Below are 25,770 nucleotides of genomic sequence, written 5' to 3'. Positions count from 1 at the left end.
TGAAAAGAAAAATCTCCATGGTCCTTCCAGCAGTGGCTGTTAACGAGTAGTTCCGCATATAGCTTGCTTTCTTATTAATGATAAAGCTCTATTTTTCACCTCAGTTGAAGCGTAACAGCAGCACTGAGCCCTGAGGTCTACATGCGAAGAGAAAGCGGAATTAAAAGAGCTCTGCCCACTCCAAAGCAGGAAGGGAAGATGTATTTTAGGCCTCTTCACAGAGGGCTAAGGTTCAGTGTAGCCCACGGGTTGGAGCCGGGTTAAACTGCCCAGCCCGCGCCTCACAGCGCTGCGGGGACAGGTGCGAGGCCGCGGCACAGAGCACTGCGCATGCGCGTCGGCCCCGTTGAGTCAGCCCGGACTCGCGGCTGCGGCGCCTGGGGGTGGCCGCGCTTCTTAAAGGCGCCCGCCGGGCATGCGCGCGGTCTGCGCGCCCTTTGCGCGCCCCGTATGCCGCAGCTGTGGGTTTCCCGCTGCGTTTCGGCGGGCGGAAGCGGAAGTGTATTTGTATGTGCTCATTTCCGGTGAGTGGGCGCGCGGGTTGATTCGTTCTGCCCCGGTGACTCGGTTGTCGCCGCCGTTCTTCGGAAATGGCGGGTGAGTCGCTGGGCCTGTTCCGCTCTGCACGCTGAGGGCTGGTGGGGCCTGCCCCGCCGCCGCGACCGTGAGGGGGATGGCGGCGTGGCCCCGGGGGCTCTAGGGGTGCGGCGGGGGAGCACGTCTGGGTGCTGCCAGCGCCTCTGGTGCGGGGCGGTGGAGCCCCGGGAGCGCTTGGCGCTGCTCTCCTCCGCCGGGCTCTTGCGGACGCTGGCGGCGCCGCAGCGTGGGAGCGCTGTGGCCGGGACGCGGGACTGGGAAGCGGAGCGTGAGCTCGGGGTGACTGCGGGCGGGCCGGCGGGGGGGGTGCCGGCGAGGGCTGACCGCGGTAGGATCGGGCGGCTGAGGACTCAAGTGCCTGAGCGGGCAGCGTGGCTGGGCTTCCCGCCCCCCGGCTGCTGTGGACATGGTGCTGCTGGGCAGGCAGGTATCCTGGGGCGCGCGGTCCCCGCGCTTGGTGATGGTAAGCCGGAGTGTACCTCCATGTCCACTGCTTTACTGGGGGCGGGGCTGGAAATCAAAAACCCAAACTTGTTTTTATTTAAAGTTTACCGCCTGAAGTTCGAGGAAGAACTTTCCAATGAGACTTCTGGAATGAAGGGGGCTGGATTTGTAAAGCACTCGAAATATACCGTGATATGTGATCCCTTCCTTCTGCTCTGGATTATGCTTTGAAAAACAGGCTAGGTGAAATTCGTTTGTTATTTCCTCCTGCATCTGCTCTGGAAGAGAAGTGGTAACTAGATAATTGCTGGTGGTATGCATGCCACTGTAGTTCACAGACACCTGTTTATGAAAATTGCTTAATGCAAACACTTGAAATGGGCTGAAACATGCTGCTTAACGTGTTCTTTAGAAGAAATGTGTTGGTCTGAATCCTTAATTTTTACTTACAGCTTTCAACTGTGTTTTATTGCCAATAACTTAGAACAATTAAATATTTTTTTATTGTAATGCCCTTCATTCTCAGAAACTAAAAAGAGAGATACTTGTGGTCTGTTTTCTAGTTGTTTCTAGTTCCAGAAAAGTGTTTGAGATAAATCTCTGTATTCCTTTTACATACTGTAGCTTTTCTTAACCTACTCGTTGAGTAATTTTGATGGGTTTGTATTGTGTGTTTTTTCTGGTTTTGAGAACCTTTTTCTAAATATATGTCTTGAATAATAGTGACACATGGATTGTACACATCTTAACTCTTTAAAAAAAAAAATCTTTTTCTTCAGGACTTACTGCTATGGAGAAGAAGCTGGCTGAATACAAGTGTAATACAAATGAAGCAATTCAGCTGAAACTAGGTAATGTCACTTTTTAAATATTGTGTATTTGATACTGGAATGTTTCAGTACCTTTTTAAGAAGCTTCCTTATACTTAAATCCACCTGGGTTTTAATATGTACTTCTTAATGTAAATGTACAAACACAAGAATAGGAATACATAGTCTAGTTTTGCTGAGACTAGTACAGTTAAAGTACAGAACGTACTATAAAGGTATAGAAGTTCAGTCCTGTCTCTGCGTGATAATGTCATCAGCAGTTTATTAGTGTGTTGCCAGAGTGCAGTGGAATTACATCTTGCCTTAATTTCTTGAAGTATTCATTATATTCGTTTCTCTTTTGTGCTCTAATCCTTATGCTATGGTACAGTCCTAAGTATGTGTCTTCTTCTTGGTGACAATAGCAACAGAACTTATTTCTTTAGGATTACAACTATCTAATTATACAGTTTTCCCTTTCCTCTTTCTTTGGGGGGTGGGATAGGGGGAAGTAAAAGCAAGAAAGAAGACTGAAAGTTGTTGGATTTTTTCACTGCCTTTTCCCCTCAGCATCTGGATTACACAAGACATTTGTACTGAAAATTGTTTAAAATCTGAATATAAAAAATGTCAGTCTTTCGAGTGCTGTTTATTGCTCTTTGTAGCTAATTTGCTTACTGGGACACCCAGAATACAGACAGAATTACTGAACTCTTGGTGGACTTGCTTGTATCTCAAACTTACATGCAGCAGTAATAGCTTGAAGAATAAGGCATATCTGTCTAATTTTTAATTTTTCCAGCCCTTTGGCAATTTGTTCCTTTGAACAGTACAAATACCATAATTTATTTAAGAAAATAAAAGTAATGAACTTATTAAGCCCTTTTCAGAACTACTACTAGGAATCTGTTCCATATAGTTTAGTAGCATTTTTAGTACACAGTCACCTTTGGTTTGTGAACTAAAATGTTGTCATAATCGAAATACTTAGTTTTAAGCCACTGTAATTGGGAAGTATTTCTCTTCCTCTTAAACGTTATTTCAAATAATGGTTTTATGACTAGGTCTAACATTTTATTTTTCTTTTCCACCTTTCTAAAACCAAAGGAAGGAATGAGAGATAATGACATCTGACTAACTTTTGTCTAGAAATCCAAGGAGCTACTATATCAGGTTTCATGGAGGCTGCTGAAGGGTTTCTAATTAAGGTACCCATTGCCCATCTCACGTAATATTTTTAGCTTCCTTTTTTCTTTCAGAGAATGTGGATATTCCACAAACAAATTATATTAAGATAAAAGACGAGAAGCTATAAAATGGGACCATTAAAAAAGAAAAACCCACATGTATTTCCCATGTGCATATAAAAGCAGTCATATACCATCCTCTTGATCCTAATTTCTTCCATGGTGACAATTCAGAATTGGTCTTTGGTTTTGTTTGTTTCTTTTCATTATTTTGTTTTTTAATTTTTTTAATGCTGTTACTTTACCTCAAATCTGTTGCTTTCTGAATTAAACCTGAGAGGACAAGAGCAGCCATTCTGTTTTGCTTTTGAGAAGACTAAACTTTTATCTTGTCACTGGAATGCTCGTTTGCATTTTTCTCTTTGGATAATTCCTTTCTGATATTATCAGAAAAAAAATTTTTCTTCATATCCACTTTTACTGGAGTAAAGTGGAAATGAAGCTGTAGGTCAATATTCAACATGCTTTTAAAAAACTTTAATAGCAATATTAACTCCCATAGCATTGCATGCTCATGCTAATGCAATATTGACTCATTCAACATTAAAAATATTGTCCTGGTTTTGGCTGGGATAGACTTAATTTTCTTCTTAGTAGCTAGAATAGAATAGTACTGTGTTTTGGATTTGGTGTGAGAAGAATGTTGATAATATACTGATGTTTTTAGTTGTTGCTAAGAAATCAAGGACTTTTCAACTTCCCATGCTTTGCCAGTGTGCAGGTGCACAACAAGCTGGGAGGGAGCATGGCTGGAGCAACGGATCCACCATCTCTGGCTTAGGCCTGAATTGGCCGATGGAGTATTCCATATCATGCAGCCTCATGCCCAGTATATAGATGAGAGCTGTCTGGGAAGTGCGCTTTCTCTTCTGGAATTTCATTTTCAGGATTTCTCTGCTCTAGGATCACTAGCTGGGGACAGGTGTTGGTCAGTGCGTGGTAAGCAATCGCACAGTGCACAGCTTGTATTTTCTGTTATTATTTTCATTATTATTCATGTTATTGTTGCTTTTAATTTTATTTTATTTCAGTTATTAAATTGTTCTTATCTCAACCCATGAGTCTCCTTGCCTTTACCCCTCCGATTCTCTCCCTCATCCTCTGGGGACGGGTGAGCTGTGTGGTGTTTGGTTGCTGACTGGGTTAAAACCTCGACAAATGGGCAACTGTTGTCTTGAGCTACCTGTGCCTTGTTAATGTGTCTGAACTATCACTTTAATGCCTAGGTAAAGAGTTATATCCCTTCCAATTTTAGGTAATTTTTTAAACTGCAAATACAAAAGATATTTGGGAATCAAGTATCTCAATCTTAAAAATTAAAAATCAAATTAAATTTAAATTTTCCTAGAAAATCCTACTTTAATCTCTGATTTCATCCACTAATTGTAAATCATATACTTTTGTGATGGAAGAACTCCTGTAACAATTACTGTGGAGCCACTGCTGTAACTCTGTAAGCGTGAATAAAATGCTTGTTTTGTAAGTTACTGAGTTTGAGTAGATGCCATTATAGCAAATATTTTTACATTACCAGAAAAGACCTTGTTTAATACTAGACTTTAAGGAAAAGTAGAGTCAGGGGGAAAAAAAATTGCTAATGATGTTGATAACATTGATACGAGTACCAGTATAGTGTTGATGCAGCTGTTTTGTATGTATCCATGCTCATTCTCCAGAACTTTGACATGAACATAAATACACATAAACATTTCCTTCTGTTCATTGCTCCATGGAAACCTCCTACAGTGAAGTGTTCTCACCTGCATGTAGGAGAAGAATGGCAGAATGAGAAGGCAATGCTGATTACATGATCAGTCTGGCTTACTGTGGGAATATCCAGCTGGGCAGTGTCCTCAGGGTTCAAGATGAAGTTAAAGGCAGGAACATTCAGGAGATATGTGTGAAGTATATACATGTATGCACCTGTATCCATGTCTCAGTTTTATTCTGCTTAATGATTTGTTCTCCTCAGATCAAATAACATGCATCTAAATTGCCCGAGATGTCTTTATTTAATTTGTGTGCCAGCCTACAGTACATAGGTCCATAATTGAAGCTGTCTGACTCTGTAGTGGAAGAATGCATGAACATCTAGCATGGCATCTGTGGATAAACAAACTGAAGCTGACGACTGGGTCATGCTCTTTTTTTTCTTCTCAGTTCGCTTTCCTGAGGATTTGGAGGATGACAACACAACGTTCAATCCAGAGTATAGCCATCAAGTGTTTGGAGATGAGTAAGTTAAAGCATCCAGAATTGAATTAATAGGTCTGGAAGGGGAAAGTTGCTTCCAAATTATTAGAAAACAAGAAATCCTATACCAGGCTATTTTAAGTGACACAGCAATACTTCAGTTTTGTGACTGTGTAAAGAGTTGCCTTGGTGCTGAGCCTGTAGTCGTTTTATATACTATTTCTAAGGTAGACTAGCAGAGAATTAAATACTTGATTTTGCAGTCAGAATGACTTGTTTAAGTGGGTATTGTTTCGTGGTGTCTTTCTAAGATTAAGAATTATCAATTCTTGCTAATAACTTTCACAGTAATGTGTACCAAAAAAAACCCAGTATTTAGCAACATTATATCAATTTATTTTTTACTACTACATGGGATTTTTAGTGAATAAAACATGAAAGTCAAGTGTTAACTTAAACTCACATTATTGGCTGTTCTAGATCATTGAACATCACCTGTGTTGAATTCAGGGGAGTTGCTCTAATATGTACATTTGTAAGCAGTTAGATGTGCAGGGGATACAGAAACTATAGAAAAGTATTGTTTCTTTTTTTTTTTCAAGTATGTGGACTTTCATTAATATTATTGTAGGGAAGTTAGCCACACCGTCACGAGTGCTTGAGTGTCGTTTAATGTTTTCAGTAGAGTGATATTCAACAGTCTAGCCACAGTTTTTTTTTTTAAAAAAAAACACTAAAGAAGATCCACATGCACATGACTGGACTTCTTGAGGTAAAGGTTTACTTCTTGAAGTAAATTTCCAGTTCCTTTAAAAAGCATTCTAAGTACTCCAAGTAGGATGAACTACCTATATTAATTGTAATAAAATTAGTTACACTACTACATACCTATTGCACCTATCATTGGCAATAATTATACTTTTAGTAATGGGAGAACTCTCCAATCTGTCAGTATAACAAGCAAATTCTTGTTCTGGCACTTACACTTCGAACTTTAAATTATAAATGTGCTACCATAAAAGAAAAATCTCAGTAAAAAATTAACTATGCATTAAAACAACAAAAAAGGAACCTGTTTTTTTTGTGAACATTAACATTTTCTGCAGTTTGCATTTTTTGCCTGAAAAGAAATTCTCTATACTTCACAACATTGTAACGTTTCTGTTGAGGCAATTCATTTTCAAAGTGTAAAAAAGGCTTTTGTATTCCAAACCTTTTTTTTGCATTTACTCAGCTCTGGTTAGATCGGATGAGTATATAGAAACTGTCCGCCAAAACCACACTTACAGCTATGACAGATTATCTATCTGTTTTATACAGTACAAATTGCAGTACTATATTCCAAAATACTATACTACATTGCAAAGTGAGTTTTAATAAATTTTATTGATCAATTAATATAAATAAAGATTAATGAGTTTAAGATATTGAGAAACATCAGTGCAGTATTGGCTATTTTGGGTATTCTTTCTTGAGCTGTCACAGTAAGGGCACAGACACCGCCGTACTGAATTCAGGAACATGTTCTATTTCTCCACTAGAGGAGCAAAATCACTAGTAGAAATGGTGTAAGGCATTACCTCTGTCTAGATAGCGCACATCCAGTTGGGTTCCCTTTTCCTATTAGGAAGCTTAGTATACCTCACTGAGAAAGATGATGTGAACTTCAAAGCTCATTAAATGAAAGCTTTGTGATGTGAATGGTTTGCTGTGAGACTTTATTTATATAGAGTTCCTGATTACTCTTTTCTCCTTCCTCAGTGAAGTTGCCTTTGGCTACAAGGGGCTGAAGATCCTCTTGTACTATATTGCTGGTAACCTGTCAACGCTCTTCCGCATCGGATATACGTCTAAAGTGAATGAAAAGTTTGACTGCGTGGAGGTAAACACAGAACCAGACCTGCGCTTAAAATATTATTAAGAAGGTTTAGTTGGGATATGGACAAGAATTCTAGTTTTAGTAATTGCCCACTCAAACCTGATTTATGTTAAAAGCAAATAATCAAGGCTTCCTTTGTTGCTAAGCTGAAAAAAAGCTTTGAACTTCATCAATATTTTTTCCCTTTGTTCCTCCTGTGACTGCAGTCACAGCCAAAATTGTGTTGAACAGTGCAGTCAAACATAAGGTGCTAATACCAAGGCCAATTCCACAAAAAAAGGCAACAACTTAGCAAGTCTGTATTTCCATGTTAACTGTCTCCAGGAGGAGGACTAGCATTGGTGGTTTTTATATTGAAGAGAATTCAGTAAGAAGGAAAAGGAGGTTTCTGTAAACACCTTGTGAGGTAGGATACTTGACTGTGTCTCTTCAAATGGCAAATGTGGAAAACAAGTAAGGTAAAAATGAGATTAGAAACTTGTTGATATCAGACATGCTTTACATCTTACTGAAAGAAATACAATAATACAGTTACCTGCAGGATGTTTTGTTTGGATTTTTTTTCACTTTTTTCCTGTTTTGCCTACAGGTTTTCCAAGCTTATAGAACACTTGTGGAAAAGCTTTTTTTAATTTTTTTTTTTAATCCTTGTGTCCATATGCTCTCAGAATATTTTTTGAGAGAATTCCACAAAAGCTAAGCTACTCAGTCCTTCAGCCTACTGAAGAAAGGTATATGGAACTTAGAAATAGGAATAAAATATTTTCTTAATTTTTTAAGCTGTTAAATACTTCTATAAGTACCTGTACAGTTGTTTGGGAAAAACTCAGGTTTTCAAAGTGGTCTCTGATGCATTAAGAAAAGTTAATATCATCTGAGTTAGTTATAATGGAGAAAAAATTGAGTTGATTTCTTTCCAAAAGAGCTATCGATACAGTTATTGATGAACTTTCGTAATACTCTGTACTGTGAAATGGCTGTACATTTGCACTGACTTCAAATTACTATGCCTGAGAAAACCTTTTTTTTTTTTTAGAAAGTAAACATCTTTGACTTCGAGCTATATTTTAAGATCCTAATTTCAAATTCATCTGAGTTTATTTAAATATTTTCAAAGAAAGGCCTATCCTAAATGAAAAAATACTGAAATGACTTTGTTAAAGTCATTTAAAGAATTTTAAAGAATTTTAAGAGTTTTTAAGATTTAAACATTCTTCTTAACATTTAAAGAATTTTAAAGATTTGCCCTTCCTTCTTCTGAAGTTGTATTAGAATATACTTAGTTCAACAGGCTAAGTGCCTGGACATGTCTGAAATACTTTTGAGGCGAGGACAAGATATCTTAGGAGTGAAAGGTCATGCTCTTCAATCTTTGGAAGGTTTTTAGAAATAAGGAGAAAAGAAAAGCCTGTTGGCAAAGTAGTAGTCATTAAAATAAAACAGTCCAACCAATATAATATCAAAATCATGTCATAACAGGAATCCACACCATAGCACCTTTTTTTATGTTGCAGTCTGTTTTCTGTACAAATAACAAAGCCACTTCACTTTCCTGGAGGTACAAGCAAGGTCAACAATGTCTGTCTTGCCCTAAGTACACTTGGCAACTTTTTTGATGGCTCAGAATCCTTGCTTCTTTCAAGCTCTGTTTCCTCTACTGAATTATTCCTCCAATTGCTTAAGGATTTGAGATGAGGACAAAAGAAGATTTTGAGCAAGGCTTCTGTGTACTTTCCAGACTACTTACAAGCTTTGACTGAATCAGAAGAGCGTGGTAGCTTACCCTGTGCTTCCCTTGGTAGTAATGCTGTGTGTCCAAATAGGCTGCTTATATGGCCATATCTAAACCTTAGTAGGAAAAATGCAGTGGTCATCAGTCTTGTTCTGTGTTCGTATTTGCTGTTAGTTTAACCGCTTTATGATATAAATGCATTTGCAGAGATTAAAACATGAGCTGTCATTACAGCAGTGTTAATTTACATGCATATTAGCATTTACTTTTTTAAGTTAACTGTTTGGTTGCTGATCCCAGCTCCCTCGGGATAATCATACTAAGATGCAGACTATCTGCCATACATGACAGGTAATCTTTGTGCTGTGGCTAGATTAAGCACTCTCTGCTTTTAACATAACTGATTACAAGTGAGAAGTTAGTTTTAGTGCTCTGCAAAGTTATTCACAGTTTGGGATTTTGTATCCAAATACCCACACAAGCCCATACAACAGCAGGTGTTTTTTTCCTGTGATTTTAAGTTTGGTTCCATTATTGCTAAAGCAGCTGCTACAACCTCTGTTAAGGACTGACAGAAATATTCCTCACAATTCCACTATTTTTTTTTCTTGAAGGTCTTTTCAAACATGAGGAAAAAGATAAGGTCATGAAATACCAAGAGCCAGTTGTATTTATGCATTTTAATATGATATCCCTAAAGATGGATCTAAACCATACTAGTGGGGAAGGCTCAGCAAAGTTTGATCATGTTTTGAACAGAAGCTGACACTTCATTTAGTGAAAATGGACAGAATTTATCCTTTGAGTGGAGTTGATTCTTTCAAATATCTGGAGAGGCAGCTTTCTTCAAGTGTAAATATTAATAGCATTGACCTCCACGCTACTTGCTTCTTTGAGATTTGCAGCTGTTCAAGTATCCTCCTTTTCATATGGATTTTATGAGAGGGTGGGGGAAAGTATTTCACTAACCTCTGAAACAATCTTTAGTATAAATGTATTAACTTGCTTTGCAGCTGGTCTAATACATTTGCTTTACATAAAAGTTAATGAAAAAGTGTCATTTCAATATTGGACATCTTTTTTTTTTAAGTAATACTACTGATCACTCCATTGCTCCCCACTGGAATTAATTAATACGTGTCATTGTTAAAGAAATCCAGCTTTCAAATATGTTTCTATAATTATTTTAAATGAGGCCACTTTGAAACAGCATCTACATAGAATGATAGAATGGTTAGGATTGGAAGGGACCTCAAAGATCATCTAGTTCCAACCCCCCCGCCATGGGCAGGGAAACCCTCCACTACACCACGTTGCCCAAAGCCTCATCCAACCTGGCCTTGAACACTTCCAGAGATGGGGCATCTACAACTTCTCTGGGCAACCTGTTCCAGTGCCTCACCACCCTCTGAGTGAAAAATTTCTTCCTTCTATCCAATCTAAATCTGCCCTCTTTCAGTTTAAAGCCATTGCCCCTTGTCCTATCACTACATGCCCTTGTAAAAAGTCCCTCTCCAGCTTTCCTGTAGGCCCCCTTTAAGTACTGGAAGGCTGCTATAAGATCACCCTGGAGCCTTCTCTTCTCCAGGCCTAACAGCCCCAACTCTCTCAGCCTGTCTTCGTAGCAGAGGTGCTCCAGCCCTCAGATCATCTTCGTGGCCCTCCTCTGGACCTGCTCCAGCAGCTCCATGTCCTCCTTGTGTTGGGGACTGCAGAGCTCAATGCAGTATTCCAGGCGGGGTCTCACGAGAGCAGAGTAGAGGGGCAGAATTGCCTCCCTCGACCTGCTGGCCACACTTCTTTGGATGCAGCCCAGGACACAGTTGGCTTTCTGGGCTGCCAGTGCACATTGCCGGCTCATGTTGAGCTTCTCATCAGCCAGCACTCCCAAGTCCTTTTCCTCAGGGCTGCTCTCAATCCATTCTCTGCCCAGCCTCTACTGGTACTTGGGATTGCCCCAACCCATGTGCAGGACCTTGCACTTGGCCTTGTTGAACTTCATGAGGTTCTCACAGGCCCACCTCTGCAGCCTGTCAAGGTCCCTCTGGATGGCATCCCTTCCCTCCAGCGTGTCCACAACACCACACAACTTGGTGTCATCTGCAAACTTGCTGAGGGTGCACTCGATCCCCCTGTCCATGTCACCAACAAAGATGTTAAATAGCACTGACTCCTGAGGAACGCCACTCGTCACTGGCCTCCACTTGGATATTGAACTGTTGACCACCACTCTTTGAGTGCGACCATCCAGCCAATTCCTTATCCACTGAGTGGTCCATCCGTCAAATTCATGTCTCCAGTTTAGAGACAAGGATGTCACGTGGGATGGTATCAAATGCTTTGGATAAGTCCGGGTAGACAATGTCAGTTGCTCTTCCCCTATCCATCAATGCTGTAACCTCGTCATAGAAGGCCACCACATTAGTCAGGCAGGATTTGCCCTTAGTGAAGCCGTGTTGGCTGTCACCAATCACCTCCTTATTTTCTATGTGCCTTAGCATAGTTGTCAGGAGGATCTGCTCCATGATCTTGCTAGGCACAGAGGTGAGACTGACTGGCCTGTAGTTCCCTGGGTCTTCTTTTTTTCCCTTTTTAAAGATGGGGGCTATGTTTCTCCTTTTCCAGTCAGTGGGAACTTCACCAGATTGCCATGACTTCTGAAATATGATGGATAGTGGCCTAGCAACTTCATCTGCCAGTTCCCTCAGGACCCACCGATGCATCTCATCAGGTCCCATGGACTTGTCCACGTTCAGGATCTTTAGATGGTCTCGAACCTGATCTTCTCCTACAGTGGGCGGTTCTTCATTCTCCCAGTCCCTGCCTTTGCCTTCTGTGACTTGGGTTGTGCAGCTGGAGCTCGTCAATGAAGACTGAGGCAAAGAAGTAATTGAGAACCTCAGCCTTCTCCATATCCTGGGTAGCCAGGTCCCCTGTTTCCTTCCAGAGAGAGCCTATGTTTTCCCTAGATCTCTTTTTATCACTGACATACCTATAGTTTTTCTTGTTGCCCTTGATGTCCCCGGCCAGATTTAACTCTATCAGGGCTTTAGCTTTCCTAACCTGATCTCTGGTTGCTTGGACAATTTCTCTGTATTCTTCCCAGGCTACCTGTCCCTGCTTCCACCCTCTGTAGGCCTTCTTTTTGTGTCCGAGTTGGTCCTGGAGCTCCTTGTTCATCCATGCAGGCCTCCTGGTGTTCCTACCTGACTTTCTCTTTGTTGGGATGCACCGCTCCTGAGCTTGGAGGAGGTGATCCTTGAATATTAACCAGCTTTCTTGGGCCCCTCTTTCCTCCAGGGCTTCATCCCATTGTACTCTAGCGAGGAGATCTCTGAAGAGGCTGAAGTCTGCTCTCCTGAAATCCGGGGTAGTGAGCTTGCTGTGCACTCTCCTTGCTTCCCTACGAATCTTGAATTCCACCATTTCATGATCACTGCAGCCAAGGCTGTCCTTGAGCATCATGTAACCCACCAGTCCTTCTTTGTTGGTGAGAACAAGGTCCAGCAAAGCACCTCTCCTCATTTGTTCCTCTACCACTTGGAGAAGGAAGTTATCATCCATGCATTCCAGGAACCTCCTGGATTGCCTATGCTGTGCTGTGTTGTCCTTCCAACAGATATCGGGGTGGTTGAAGTCCCCCATGAGGACCAGGGCTCGTGAACGTGAGGCAGCTCCTATCTGTCTGTAGAGGGCCTCATCCACCCGGTCCTTCTGGTCAGCTCCATGCACTCTAGCTGGTCTTTGACATAGAGGGCAACCCCTCCTCCTCTTCTCCCCTGCCTGTCCTTCCTAAAGAGACTGTACCCTTGTATTCTGACACTCCAGTCATAGGATTAATCCCACCACATCTCCGTGATGCCAATAAGATCATATTCCTGCAGGCGTGCACACACTTCTAACTCCTCTTGCTTATTCCCCATGCTGCGTGCATTGGCATAAAGGCATTTGAGTTGGAACCCAGATGAATCTGACTTCCTGGCTGGAGTGGCTGGAATTCCCTTCTTCTGTGGTATGCAAATATCATAACTGCCTGTTAGTCAAGAATAATCTCTGTTAAAATTATCCAGAGTCAAATGTAATGTACAAAGACACTGCCCACTTAAGTAGTTCTGCTACAAATGAAGTTTAGTTACAAGCCTGTACCAAATTCCCCATCATCCCTTCACAAGATTCTGATCATGAAGATAATTCACGGCAGGCAGTACTTCCATGAACCATAAGCTCAGCAGTTCTTGGCTGGCTTTGTTCATGTTTTTGCATGCTTCATCGTTTGTGGCTTTGCCGATGTTTGATGCTGCTGCAATAGTCAACTGGATTGTTTTTCTGAACAGAAACTTGCGTGTCATTGTGTGCGTCCGTGCCAATCGGTAAGGTATGAGTGCCTTGCTCTGATAAAAGAAATGAACCTTTCACCAATATCAAAGAAATACGCAAGGGAAAGGCAGTAAACAAATTTTTGTAACTCCTTGGATTACAAGCACGTCAGAGAGAACAGGTGTTAATGTAATTAATTCAGTACAGGTGTTAATGAAACATTATTTGTATGATGTTGGTATTTCCATATTCTGGTATTCCAGGACTTACTAACTGAAAATTGGATCACTTAAACATATGCCACCACTCAAATTGAGGATTCTGAGATTTCCTCTGTAAGAAAGGGAGAATTCGTTAACCCTAAAAGTAACTGAAGAATATAGTTTCTTAAATTATGTCAGGCCCCACTTCAAGGAGGGAGAACTTCTAGTAGGAGACAGTAGGTAAAAATATGTTGTGATCGTATCGAACTAAGAAGGCTTATCTACTGCTCTATCTGCTAAGCCTCTGTTTTCGTTATTTAGTTCTTTCTGTCTTACGGACAACAAGATTTTTGTGTGATGGCAGCCACTGATCTTACATGCTTTCGGGAGGTGAAAGTTTGTCTTCCTTCTTATCACTAATGAAGAAACTTACAAACCTGAGGGGAGCAAAATTACTTAAACATTATTTATATAATACTTCATATTGCGTATTCCCCCTTTTCAGATGTCTTTCACGTAGCCTGAGTTACTGAACTGATGCTTGGAAGTCTTGTTTTAATTCTAGATTATTTTTACATACCTTTTTAAGATATAAAATGGAAGTCACTACAGATGCTTAGTTGTTGTTTCGTACAGCTTTGTCAGTAGTTCAGACTTAAGATCTGTGTAAAAAATGCACTTGTACAGTTTAAAAAAAAAAACTTTTCAGAATGTGTTCCATACAAATACCTTTTCTTTACGAAATTCATTGATTCTGAAAAAAATGGCTGATTTTGTGTAATGTAGTTAAATCAGTAAGTGTAAAGAAAATACATTTAACTAATATTGCTTTAGGAAGAATAGCAAAGGTTCCAATAAATGCGTCTCCTTTGTTTTGAGAATGAAATGGATGTGGAGATTGTATGCATTTTAACTGGGTTCTTACACCAAGTATTGTAGAGCTATATTTTAACTGCTTAATAGCTCTCTCTACAAATATAAATAAAAATGTTGGTAGTACCAAACCATTAAGAATAAAACTTGTTTGTGCTGAACTGCATCCATCTTTCTCTACACTAAAAATGTAACTGAATGATAAAGTGCTATTCATTTGCAGGTGCATTGCTTCTACTTAAGGGACTATGGTTGAAAGGACAGGAATTAGTAGCATGTTGTATTAGCCTTTTGTAGTGTATTTTGTTCTAAGCATCTTAATTTCCCTGTTTTGAATGCTAAGTAGCAAGGGTCTTGGTTTTGAACTAATACCCATCATGCATGTAAACGGTGTGAAAGAGCTGCTTAGTAAGTTAACACAAAGTGTTCTTGTGTCAGTCCTTGTGGAAATAGATACAATACAAACATTACAGCTGAACTCACGGCAAACTCCATTAAGTAAAAACCTGGATTCATTGTCCAGAGGAAAGTTTGAATTGAATGTAAGCTCATTTTGTTGAATGTAATGTCAGGCTTTTAGGGGTTGTATTGAGGAGTATGGTTTTGTTAAGTCGAGACCAATTCATTAGGTTTTATTGCCTGGTGAGAAGCAGTAATACGTTATTGTGAAACTTCATCAAATATTCATGGTTAAAAAGAAGTAGTAAATGTATTCAATCAAGTGGTCTTTTTGGGGTCTGAAAAGGATTATGAAGTCTGCTCAGCTGATAGTCTCTAACTTTCACTTTGGTTATCCAAAAAGAGTAATTTTAATCTCTGAATTTAGTTTTGGTGTCAGAATATTTCCTCTTCCCCAGGATGCCAGACTACAGGTCAGACTTGCTGATAGTATCCTTAAATTATATTTTTATTGTTTTATGTCAAACTTTGTTTTCAAAATGTTCTTTGAAATGAATGTTGTCTTCTGAGTTTGCAATGTGTTTTGCAGCTGATTCTATAGGCAGGCATTTCAAGCAGGGAAAGCTAAGTATGCAGGAGTGTGCTAGCTGTCACTTTCCTGTTTGGGAGCTACTATTTTTGGTCTTTGTTTCTTTTCCTTCACTTAGTTCTGCACCACCTTATACCTCTTGTAAGTTGCTTGTTTGGAAAGTTCCTGATTTCCACAAGTCTGTGTGGCATAGTCTTGGAGAATTTCTGGCTGGAAAGTCTTAGCTTCTGAATATGCTGCGCTTTCAGAATCAACACTCTTAGGTTTTACTTGGGCAAATGTAACAATCTCTAAACGTAAAAATGTTCATGAACTTATGCTGTAACTACTGGGTTTTTGATGCTTACAGTGACTGGGTTGTGACCTTTCTGCATCTCATCAATGTGGCTCCTATACTTGCTGGAAGGTCACTACTGAACAACAGGAATCCTTGCCTTTTCTTTTTTCCTTACCCCCCCCTTTTTTTTTTTTTAAATACTGTTAGGCCATAGCACTTCTCTTATATTCATTTCTTACAGCACAATACTGACATCAGTGCTGTCTTTTTCTAATCTTCTACTGATCCTGCCCCCTTTTATAATCTCCAGGCAGATGATGTTGAAAGTAAAATTAGAGAAATCATTCCTCCTGGTTTTTGCACAAACACAGATGACTTTGTGTCTCTGCTGGAGAAGGAGGTCAACTTCAAGCCATTTGGAATGCTGCTACACACATATTCTATCCATAATGAGGAAGCTGGTGAAGATATAACATATCAGATATACAAGGTATGAAGAATTAATGAAACTTACCCTTTTGAGCAACCAACTTAAAGCTTATTTTGCAGTGATGTGCTTTCCGTAATGTTTGAACTGTAACGTATAACTACTATCTCTTTGCCAGTTTATTAAACATACTTTTTTGTATTGGAAAATTTAATTAGGATTTGCATAATTTTTTCCCTCTTACATCTGTGATAGGTTTCACCTGACTTCTCCTGGCTTTTTCCCTAGGCCGACATGACATGTCCAGGCTTTCGAGAATATCATGAAAGGCTTCAGACGTTCTTGATGTGGTTTATTGAAACTGCTAGCTTTATTGATGTAGATGATGAAAGATGGAACTACTTTCTAGTGTAAGTACAGTTCTAAAGCAACAGTGGACCTTATTACCTCCACAAAGCCTGCATTTTAATTGTGGCTGGCCAATTATTGGAGCAGTATAATGATATTTTTCCCAGGAAAGAAAAACCATTGTTTATGAGGCTTGAGTTTTCCTCCATTATGCTTTGGGAAACCTTGAGAATAGAGCTGAATTAAATGCTGTTGTCCGTTAGAGCCCTGAATGTAGGCTTAAACAGTAAAATGAGCTTTGCCTGTGTTTTCTTTTACTTGCCACCTATTCATCTTTATAATAGGCAAGTGCACTGAAGTGCTGTAAAGAGGCCTGATTTATCCAAGTTGCTGCACACCAATTAAGTGAATTGTACATTCAGAACATAGCAGGTGTACCCATTGGGCCCTCACAGAGTAGCTTGCTGACACTGAAAATTCAGTTGGAGAATGGAAAAGAAAATGGACACTGCATGGGAGCGCGACTGTAATTGACCTGCTTGGCTTTCTGTTTTATCTGCAGATTTGAGAAGTATAATAAGGATGGAGCTACGCTCTTTGCGACCGTAGGCTACATGACAGTCTATAATTACTATGTGTACCCAGACAAAACCCGGCCACGTGTAAGGTAATTGGCGGCGTAACTCGTGCCTTGCCTTTTATTTCAGAAGAGGGAACTGCTGAAGTTCCCAATACTTGTTTATAATGGTGTTGATTTGTTTAAAAAAATCCCCATTATTAGCTGGCTATGCACTGATTTATTTCATTGTTCCCTTCTCGAAGCGGAGGGAATCTCAAACAAGTTTTGAATATTTAGCCATTTTAAAACTTGGTTAAAAATTGCATCTTAACATGAAGACTGCTACACATGCTTTAATCTAAAATGAAATACTGTTCTGTTTTTAAGCCTTTATACTATAATGTTTTCAAATGTGTGCATTTGAACTGAAAATACATTCCTTTGTCTGTAGTCAGATGCTGATCTTGCCACCATTCCAAGGAGAAGGCCATGGTGCTCAGCTGCTTGAAACAGTTCACAGATACTATATGTCTTCTCCTACAGTACTTGATATAACAGGTTTGTGTTAAATTTTTAATTCAGTTCACCTGTTTAGTAAGCAACTTGTAGCATTCACAGGTTGTTAGCCTGCAAACTAACTGTCATGTTCGTTTGTCCGAATTAAATGGTCTTTTGAAGATTTAGCTTCAGCTCAGTTCAGGATTAATAGTACCCTGGTTTACAGAAGAACTGTATATAATGTAGCTTCTTAAATCCTTTACTTAGAGAACAGCACACCAGGAAAATTCAGTCCCTAGCATGAACGGATTACCAGCTAATTAGCCATTTTATTGTGAGATACACAGCTGAGTTTGCCAAGAGATCAAGCGTCGTCAAATTCCTTGTTCAACTTATCCTATTAGCCAAAACTCAAAATTGAGGGGGGTGGGGGGAAACAAACTAAAATAGCATATTAATTTAGTGTGCAAGCCAAAATTTAACAGACAGTGCAAATCGGTAGAGAATTTGTGCTCCAGGACCATGTATTGCTGGCTGAAGTCACCCATTATGTTAGAGGTGTGTGCACAAATACCTAAAAATAAAGAATTATTCAGGAAATTACAGAAGGGAAAAGGGTGTATGTGCATAAAATACCGTAACATACTAAACGGCTAGAAACGTGATGTCTGTCCTGTGATTTCAAGTCCACTATGGGAAGAAGTGCAGTTAAAACATGACTTGACCATTGAATTCTAGGTGCTATCTCAGACCTCATCTTAATTAGAATTAACGCCCCCATTCGAATTAAATACAATAGAACACTTACTTTCATAATGCATTGCTGCAGGATAATCCTAACAAGGTAATCCACATCATAATTTTAATCCAGTTCACAGGAACCTAGACAAAGTTATGCTTCCTTGTGCAACAGGAAATCGTGTGCATCATGCATTTACTTTTTCCCTTTAATAGTACAAAGCTTTACACAGCTTTTATAGCTAAGGATAAACAAGGTCTTAACATGGTACTGTATAAATCATGTGACCTGTTCACAGCTTAGTGCCTTAAACTCAGGGTCATAACAAACAGTAACTGTGCACTAAAATGGGCTTTATTTCTTTATAGAATAAAGCAAGAGAACACCTACAATATTCTACATGGCACTCAAGTTATGGAAATTATAGCTTTCACAAAATTATTTATTATCCTTTTTGAGGGGAAAATCAGGCTGGATAATCTTGATATGGCCAGGATATTTAGTTACATAGCATCTAAAAGCCTTTAACCTTTCTGAAAAGAGGAAATAAAGATCTACTTAACTTCTTCGAAAGAGCTAACGCTTTTTAAAAAAATTACTTTGGAATTTCACATTTACAACAAATATCTTGTTCGGCTTATAACTTGTCATCCTAACTGACACAAGCAAAATGTATGCTGATAGTGCTTAGTGTACAGCAACTACCTCATCTTTCTTTTAACTAAACTGAGTGAAAAGGAATGGAGTCAATTAATTTTAGTACAGCTTCTTCAGTCTCTTTTGCAGAGTAAGTGCTATAAGACTTGCCATACAAGATTAGGCCACTCACGCACAAAGCATTTTAACTGATAAAATCATCAGCAGCAGCAGCATTCTCCAACCCAAAAAATAAATTGCCAGTTGTGCAGTGCTGCGTATACAGAGCAAAAATTTCTATCCCAGTCCTTCTTGGTAATTTATTAGCTTTTGATTGACCTTGAACTGCAAATGTCAACTATATTTACAGTGGTCCTCAAAACTAAAGAAAAACACTGCTGGGCTATATGCTGTTTAGCAATAAATTCTACACTACTAGTCCACAGAGGAATGAGTGTTGGGAGGGAACATGACCCTGCTACCTACTTCTAGTAAGCCTGTCTGAACCATTAACTAAAGAAAGAAATACATTCACAACGTTGTAAGCATTGTCCCCCTGCATAGTCTGTAAGTGGGAACAAAGTTGCATATGGAATCCTGTTGATGTTTACCAAAGCTAGTTCTCAACTTTGGTGTTCTTTCTAAAGCAACAGCTTTAACAATTGTGCTACTACTTGAAGCAAAATGGAAGTAACTTGAAGTTGTGATCAGCTTTTGCTTAGGTCCTTCCAGCCTTTTAGTTTTGGATAAGCTTGTCCTTTGGGTCCTTGTACCTTTCACTGTCTTCCTTGCTAACAAAGACTATAACTCATGGTGAATACATGCCCTCAGCTAGCTTAGTTGCATACAGTAGGATAGTTTCAGCAACTCTTTTCGCATAATTAGTGTTCTAGTAGTTCTCCTGCTCTGTCAAATACAGAACAGATAGAACATTCAACAAAAAAGGGTTTATATGTGATTTTCTTTTCCCAAGGAATTAAATTGGATTAAACATGTGTATTGTCAGTCTCTTAGAAATGCATATATTGTACAATACTGCATGCACAAAATATTATAAGTTTTTCTTTCTGCAGTTTCTTCAATGTCTACTGTGAAACGTCTAAAACTTCAATGGCAGTACTTATGATTAAGTAGTTGTTTATATACTAATGAATACTGTATCTGCTTCTGTTTTCCATAGTTCTTTGTAATTACATATCAGAGATGAGGAAACAAACAATGCTGATATTAACCATGTGCTTTTTTTATTCTTTATAGCTGAAGATCCATCTGAAAATTATGTGAAGCTAAGAGACTTTGTTCTTGTAAAGCTTTGTCAAGATTTGCATTGCTTTAGCCCAGGAAAGTTAATGCAAGGTTTCAGCCAAGAAATGGTGATGGAAGCTCAACAAAAACTGAAAATAAATAAGGTATTAAATTAGAACAGTTGTAGTTGGACATGTTCTTACCAAACTAGTAGAATAACAATTAAATGTAGAGATGGAGACTTGGAATTTACATACACTGGCTTATTTCAACAGATTTTTCAGATGTATCTGAAAGGGACATACCTAGCTCGTGGTTTTAGATAAATGCTCTTTTTACTTACTAATTCTGTTGATGTAATAGAATTTGACATGGTTTCCATTTCTTTCAAGTACACTATACAAATAACAAGTGTTGTTTCGGGAATGCAGAACACTGAAGTAGCAAACAACTGCTACTAAGGCAGCTCTGACCACTTGGAGAACTAAACAGTTAAATCGAATGATTAAATTTGCTGGTAATCTTCTCAGTGAATGATTAAACTCATTAGTGAGTATGGTAGTGAAAAGGCAGAGCTGCTTAATTAAAAAATGTATTTGAATGTGGTTTAATGAAAACTTTGAGGCTTGAGGGATGGGGGTTGTGAAGCCATATTCAAATATGTTCATGAAAATGGTATAGCTTGTATGAAGAAACTACATCTGCAGCCTTCTATGTCTGATATCTTAAACTTGAAAGGATAAGTAAGTTGGATTTGGTTTTTTTCAGCAGTATCTAAACATGTGCTAGTGCAGCAAACAAGCCATCCTATTTTTGTTCTGTTGCTCAGCAAAAGAATACTTGGTCTTAACTTCTGTTTTCATACAGATGCAACCGTTATCAGTAACATAGTAGCAACATGATTTTTTTTTTTTCCCTTACCCAGGTAGGATACTAGCTGATCCTGGTTCCAAAAGCACTTCAGTTTTTTTGTTTACTGATCATATCATTTTCTTCCCTAGTAGACAGAAAACTTCAAATATTGTTGTTTCATATTTAGAACTTCCAGGGGGCCTTGTGAAGGGCAGTAGGTATATGGAGATTATTAAAATGAGAAAAGTAGATACTGTTTAGTAAAGTGTTGCTTAATGTTGCTGTAGTTCAAATCCTTTAGTACTATGAAGTATTTTTGGACTCTGGCTTCTAGACTTTCTCCTGCTCATTTACAGCAGATCCTTGAAGCACCTCTACAGCTGGTGCAACACTTTGAGAGATCAGACACTGGCTGCATGGAAGAAAATGATTTTGAAGGAAAAACAAGAAAGTTTATTCATTTAACCCACCAAATACGAGGATATGTTTGACAGAGACTTAGTCCATGCCTTTCACTGTCTTCCAGTAAGCTGAGGAACTACACTAGTATTTCACTATTTCTCCACTTTGAGTTCTATTGAGTGACTTCTTCGTTCAGACACGGTTTTTATTCTTCTTTCTGTCCGTTAGCAACACACAAGACGCGTTTATGAAATTCTCCGATTGCGTGCAACAGATATGGGTGATGCAGAACAGTCCAGAAGTTACCGGTTGGATGTTAAAAGAAGACTGATTGGCCCCTATAAGGTGTATATGACTTAAGTATCATTTAATACTTATTTCAAGGCTAATTATACTTGATTTTACTTTCATTTCCTTAAATGTAGTTGCAGCCAATTATGTTGCCAATCAACCACTATTAGTTATGCAGTGTTCAACTGACATGTGTACAGATGCGGAGAATGTTCATACATAGCAGTGCTGAAGATCCTGTGTTTGGCTTCTGACTGTTTCCTGCCAAATTCCAGCAGGAAGTTACTACTAAGCTTATGTTATCTAGCTACAAGTGGCATTATGCCCAGTTAGGCTTAAGGGGAAGAAAAACGTCAATTTCTTGGAAAGGTTAAAAACATCTTAAATAGACCAGCAAAAAATTTGGAGAGGTAAATGCTGTAATAAGTTTACGCTGCAGATTAGGTATAGTTTAGATTCCTGTTCTACTTGTTAGCTAGGTCTTTACAAAACAGCTTGCTAGAGGTAATCTAGCCATGTCAACATAGAACATCATGCAGATGGAATATAAAATAATTTCAGCAGTAAAGTTTAAGCAAGTACTAAACTTAGTGAAGAGTAACTTCTTTAGTTCCTATTAAGTATGCTTCTTGGGATCTTCAATATAGTTAATCCGTGTTCCATAAACTGACCTTTTGAGATACAAATTTTAAAAAAAAAAAAAAAATCCTAGGTGCTAATGGCATCAGTCTTTGTATTAAGAGTCAAAAGACCACAAATAAATTTAGATTTTTTGCTATAACTAACATGTTAGCTACTCTCTTCAATGAAGCACTTGCTAAGCAAACCAAAACCCTGTTGGAAAATTTTCACAAAGTACGAGAAGTACCTTGATTATCCTGCAAGCCTTTGTAAAGCAGCACTTACCCTATTACACCAAAACAGCACAACTTTGCTTGTACTCATGTTGGATTTAGGGGGGGCTGTTAGCAGAAATGAGAACCCAGCACTGTATTAAATACTTACCTGGTCTGGAGATAATACCATATCATGCTGAGTGACAGGACCTTAATCAAAACACTTTCTGTTCTTTCATGAGTGTCTTGTCTCATTTGCGAAGTTTCACTCATTGTCCACTACGAATAAGGCCATGGTTCTTCAGCTAACCATGGACTGTTACGTGGTTTCAATTCATCCACTCAGCACTGAAGCCCTCTGGGAGAAATCCAAAATTCCATAAGCAGCTTTAATTCTAGTGCTTCTGGCAATTGTTTCCACTTCAGTCTTTGCATGAAATAAATGCATTCAATGAATGGATTTTTGTATTGCTGGATATGCAATATTGCTACTACGTAATATTGCATTTTTAAATTTTCAGTTATTTCAGTGAGGATTCAGAAGAATCCTTAAAGCAGCCAGCACCTTTTCCTTGCTTTTAAGTTTCATGTTCTGAAACACAACCATCTGTTTATGGTAGTTCTACCTAGTACACAGCTTATTCATGCACTTATTTTAAACAATGTTTCCAATAAATGTTAGTCATGGTGCTGTTTTCAAAAACTTTTCAGAACTGCAGTTAGTAACTTTTGAGATATATAGTAATTTGGGAGGGGAGTAGGAAACAAATTTTAATAAATAATCAGGAATATTACTGCATACTCTAACACTGGTATCATTTTTTTATATAAAGCACTTGATAGCTTCATTTGAACGGTGCTGTACAGATGTAGAATAATTCTAAATTGCCAGTACCTTAATTTAGTAAAAATGGTATTGCATCTTACAGCTATTTCCTGGCTAACAGTAGCAGAAATGAAACTGTATGCAGAAACCCCAGATGAAATACCTGTAATACATCTATTCCCATTGAAGTCTTCACATCAGCAAGGAGGCTGTTGCTAAAAATAGTGAGATTTTTATGTATACGGCACCACTAGGTCAGAATGACCGATACAGCCAACTATGTCACTCTCTGTGTAAGTGCTAATACTACAGGAAATAAGAGATTTGGTATCTTAGTGAACAGGGCATCACTCTGAGGTAGTTCAGAGGGTGACCAGCTTGTGAAATTTCAGTTTCACTGTGGCTTCTCCATTTCTGAAGAACTCTGCTTTTTATGGTCATTAGCAGGCTGTGCTCCAAAACATGTGTCTTTGATCATATTTTTGTTCTTGTCATGCCTTTTAGAAGTAAACACCACTAGTGTGCTGCTTTTATAAATTGTAATACTTTGTTCAGGTTTGCTACTTGAACAGAACATACTTTTCTGCCCAGCCCAATAACTTGTTTCTAAAGAATCCGCTTGAAACTGTCCAAGTAAAATGTCACTAATTGCAGGTTTCAGAATCTTCTGTACGTGGATATGCTGGTAGTATATTTGGAGGGAAATGGGTAGTGAAACAACTGGTTTTCTGAAACATGCAGAGGAGTTTGCTTTTTATCTGGAACTTAGAGATAGCCTAACGCTACAGTATCAGACATAATGGGCGTTTAAAAGCTGACTCTGTTTTTTCCGAGCTAATATTTATAATCTTAACAGATATTCCTGTTAATTAAGGAGACTTTGAATTAATTCTAGAATAATGAGGTTTTAGTCTTTCTACTGACAGAAGCTTGCTCAGAAGATACTCATCTCTACTTTCATTTGGGCAACTCATCACATGTTTTGAGTGTCTTACTCATTTTGACTAGACAGAGCTAACATTAATCTAAAATTTGAACAGCTCTGCTTCTTTTGACATCCTTTCTACTAGGAAATGTTTCTCATTATTGGCCAGAAACGTGCCTGGAGGCTTCATCAGGACTGATACAGAATGTCCTTTTCTGAACTGAACTTTGCCTATCTATGGGATCTGTGGCAGATTATCAAAGTTTTTCTGATCTTACTCATTTACAGTTTACTGTGGTCTCCACTCCCTCCTCCTGACTCTCAGCATCAATCATGGAAGGAAAACAAATTTTCCTTTGAGAGATAAGTGTAAAATTTATTAAATAGTGTACAGAGGGCTTTGATTTTGAGACTGATGGTAGAAGTAGAATTGTTTGGGAAATTTTTGTTGTTTTAACAAACTCTGTGCTTTCATAGGCACTGCAAAGACTTACTGATAAGATGCCAGGCATACATAATGCATATATTTGAGGGTTTTAATGAAATGTTGAACGACATTCTGCTTTAACAAAGCGAGGGAAGACTGAAGAATGGAAAGTAACCGAAGAACTGAGCAGTCCAGAATAGATATCAGCTGTATAAGGATATATCTGGGGAAAGGAAAAACAGCTCAAAATCCTTTCGTATTTAAGAAACAGATGAAAATGTCACATATGTGACACAGCACAGGGAACACCTCATCATCTTGTCGTACAAATATGTTTATGCTTATAAATAATATTTTGCATTTCAGTGCTGTTACTGCTAATCCCTGGTAATTTTTGAATAATTTGTAACAATTTGTGAAATGTTGTCTGTGTACAGGAGGCTTAAAATTAATTTTATAGTCAATTATGAGGAAATTAGTTTGCTGAGCCAGCCACATAATGGGAAACCAGTGTGATTAATGTCAGCATAGAACTAAATATCCTGGTCAATTTTCTACAGTCAAGTTTTTCATGCCGTACATCTTCTGTAGTAGAAGTACCATTAGACCACTTCACTGGTTCATTGGTAATACAGAGATTATGAAGCTTTAACAGAAAAGATGTCCTAATCAAACAGTGTTACTATTTTTCTGTGGATTAGACACCTCTTGAAGAACTAGATACTGAAATTGAATAAATTTAATGAAATACCATGTTGTTGGTGATTATTGGTTGTACTCAAACTTCTATTTGTTTGATTGCTTAGAAAAAGCAGAGAGAACTTGCCAAGATGAGAAGGTGTCTTAGACCAGAGGAGCTGACGAATCAGTTGAACCAAATAGACCTAAACATGCAACATGAACAGTTAGAAGAGAGCTTCCAGCAACTTGTTTCAGATTACCGAAGAGTCCTGGAACGACTTGCACAAGCATGAGGATCCGCCTGTACAGGAAACTTGAAAATTTCTGTACAGTGTTGTAAAGCACATCCTTAATTGCCACTTACCTGCAAAAAAATCTCATGTGACGTTTTAATCACATTAAAGGTGACTTGTGTTTCTGTGCATTTTGATTATTTTCTATTTTTGTGTTGTAGGTTTTTAAATGTTGTACTTTAGGTTTGGGGGCACTTATTGCTGAAATAAACAATGTAGATTCTCA

The 25,770-nt window shown here is 38.7% G+C and overlaps 1 protein-coding gene across 3 annotated transcripts; it reads left to right on the top strand.

Annotated features, from left to right (window-relative positions):
* The first annotated feature begins 545 nt into the window (after positions 1-545).
* Positions 546-25,770, top strand: HAT1 (histone acetyltransferase 1). Of its 3 annotated transcripts, XM_086615641.1 has the most exons (13): positions 546-597; positions 1,821-1,892; positions 5,258-5,333; positions 7,052-7,172; positions 15,870-16,049; positions 16,275-16,396; positions 16,897-17,001; positions 17,345-17,451; positions 20,024-20,175; positions 21,494-21,610; positions 21,832-21,884; position 22,153; positions 25,377-25,770. In XM_086615641.1, exons 1-13 carry the CDS (start codon positions 591-593, stop codon positions 25,542-25,544), a joined length of 1,281 nt encoding a protein of 426 aa, XP_086471767.1. In that variant the 5' UTR covers positions 546-590; the 3' UTR covers positions 25,545-25,770. The 3 variants fall into 3 exon arrangements, with proteins under 3 accessions (XP_086471767.1, XP_086471765.1, XP_086471768.1); XM_086615639.1 differs by lacking the exons at positions 21,832-21,884; position 22,153; XM_086615642.1 differs by lacking the exons at positions 21,832-21,884; position 22,153; positions 25,377-25,770 and adding an exon at positions 24,432-24,959.

This window comes from Tauraco erythrolophus, chromosome 8 (assembly GCF_009769465.1).
Source record: "Tauraco erythrolophus isolate bTauEry1 chromosome 8, bTauEry1.pri, whole genome shotgun sequence".
NCBI classification, from domain to species: Eukaryota; Metazoa; Chordata; class Aves; order Musophagiformes; family Musophagidae; genus Tauraco; species Tauraco erythrolophus.
The sequence above is the reverse complement of the archived record's forward strand: the minus strand, read 5'-3'. Positions and strand labels throughout refer to the sequence as shown.

Bases quoted from the DNA above. Each gene is read 5' to 3' on its own strand.
- HAT1 (XM_086615641.1), top strand. The intron at 16,397-16,896 runs GTAAGTACAGTT...TTTTATCTGCAG, and splicing joins AGATGGAACTACTTTCTAGT to ATTTGAGAAGTATAATAAGG. The intron at 20,176-21,493 runs GTATTAAATTAG...TCTGTCCGTTAG, and splicing joins AAAAACTGAAAATAAATAAG to CAACACACAAGACGCGTTTA.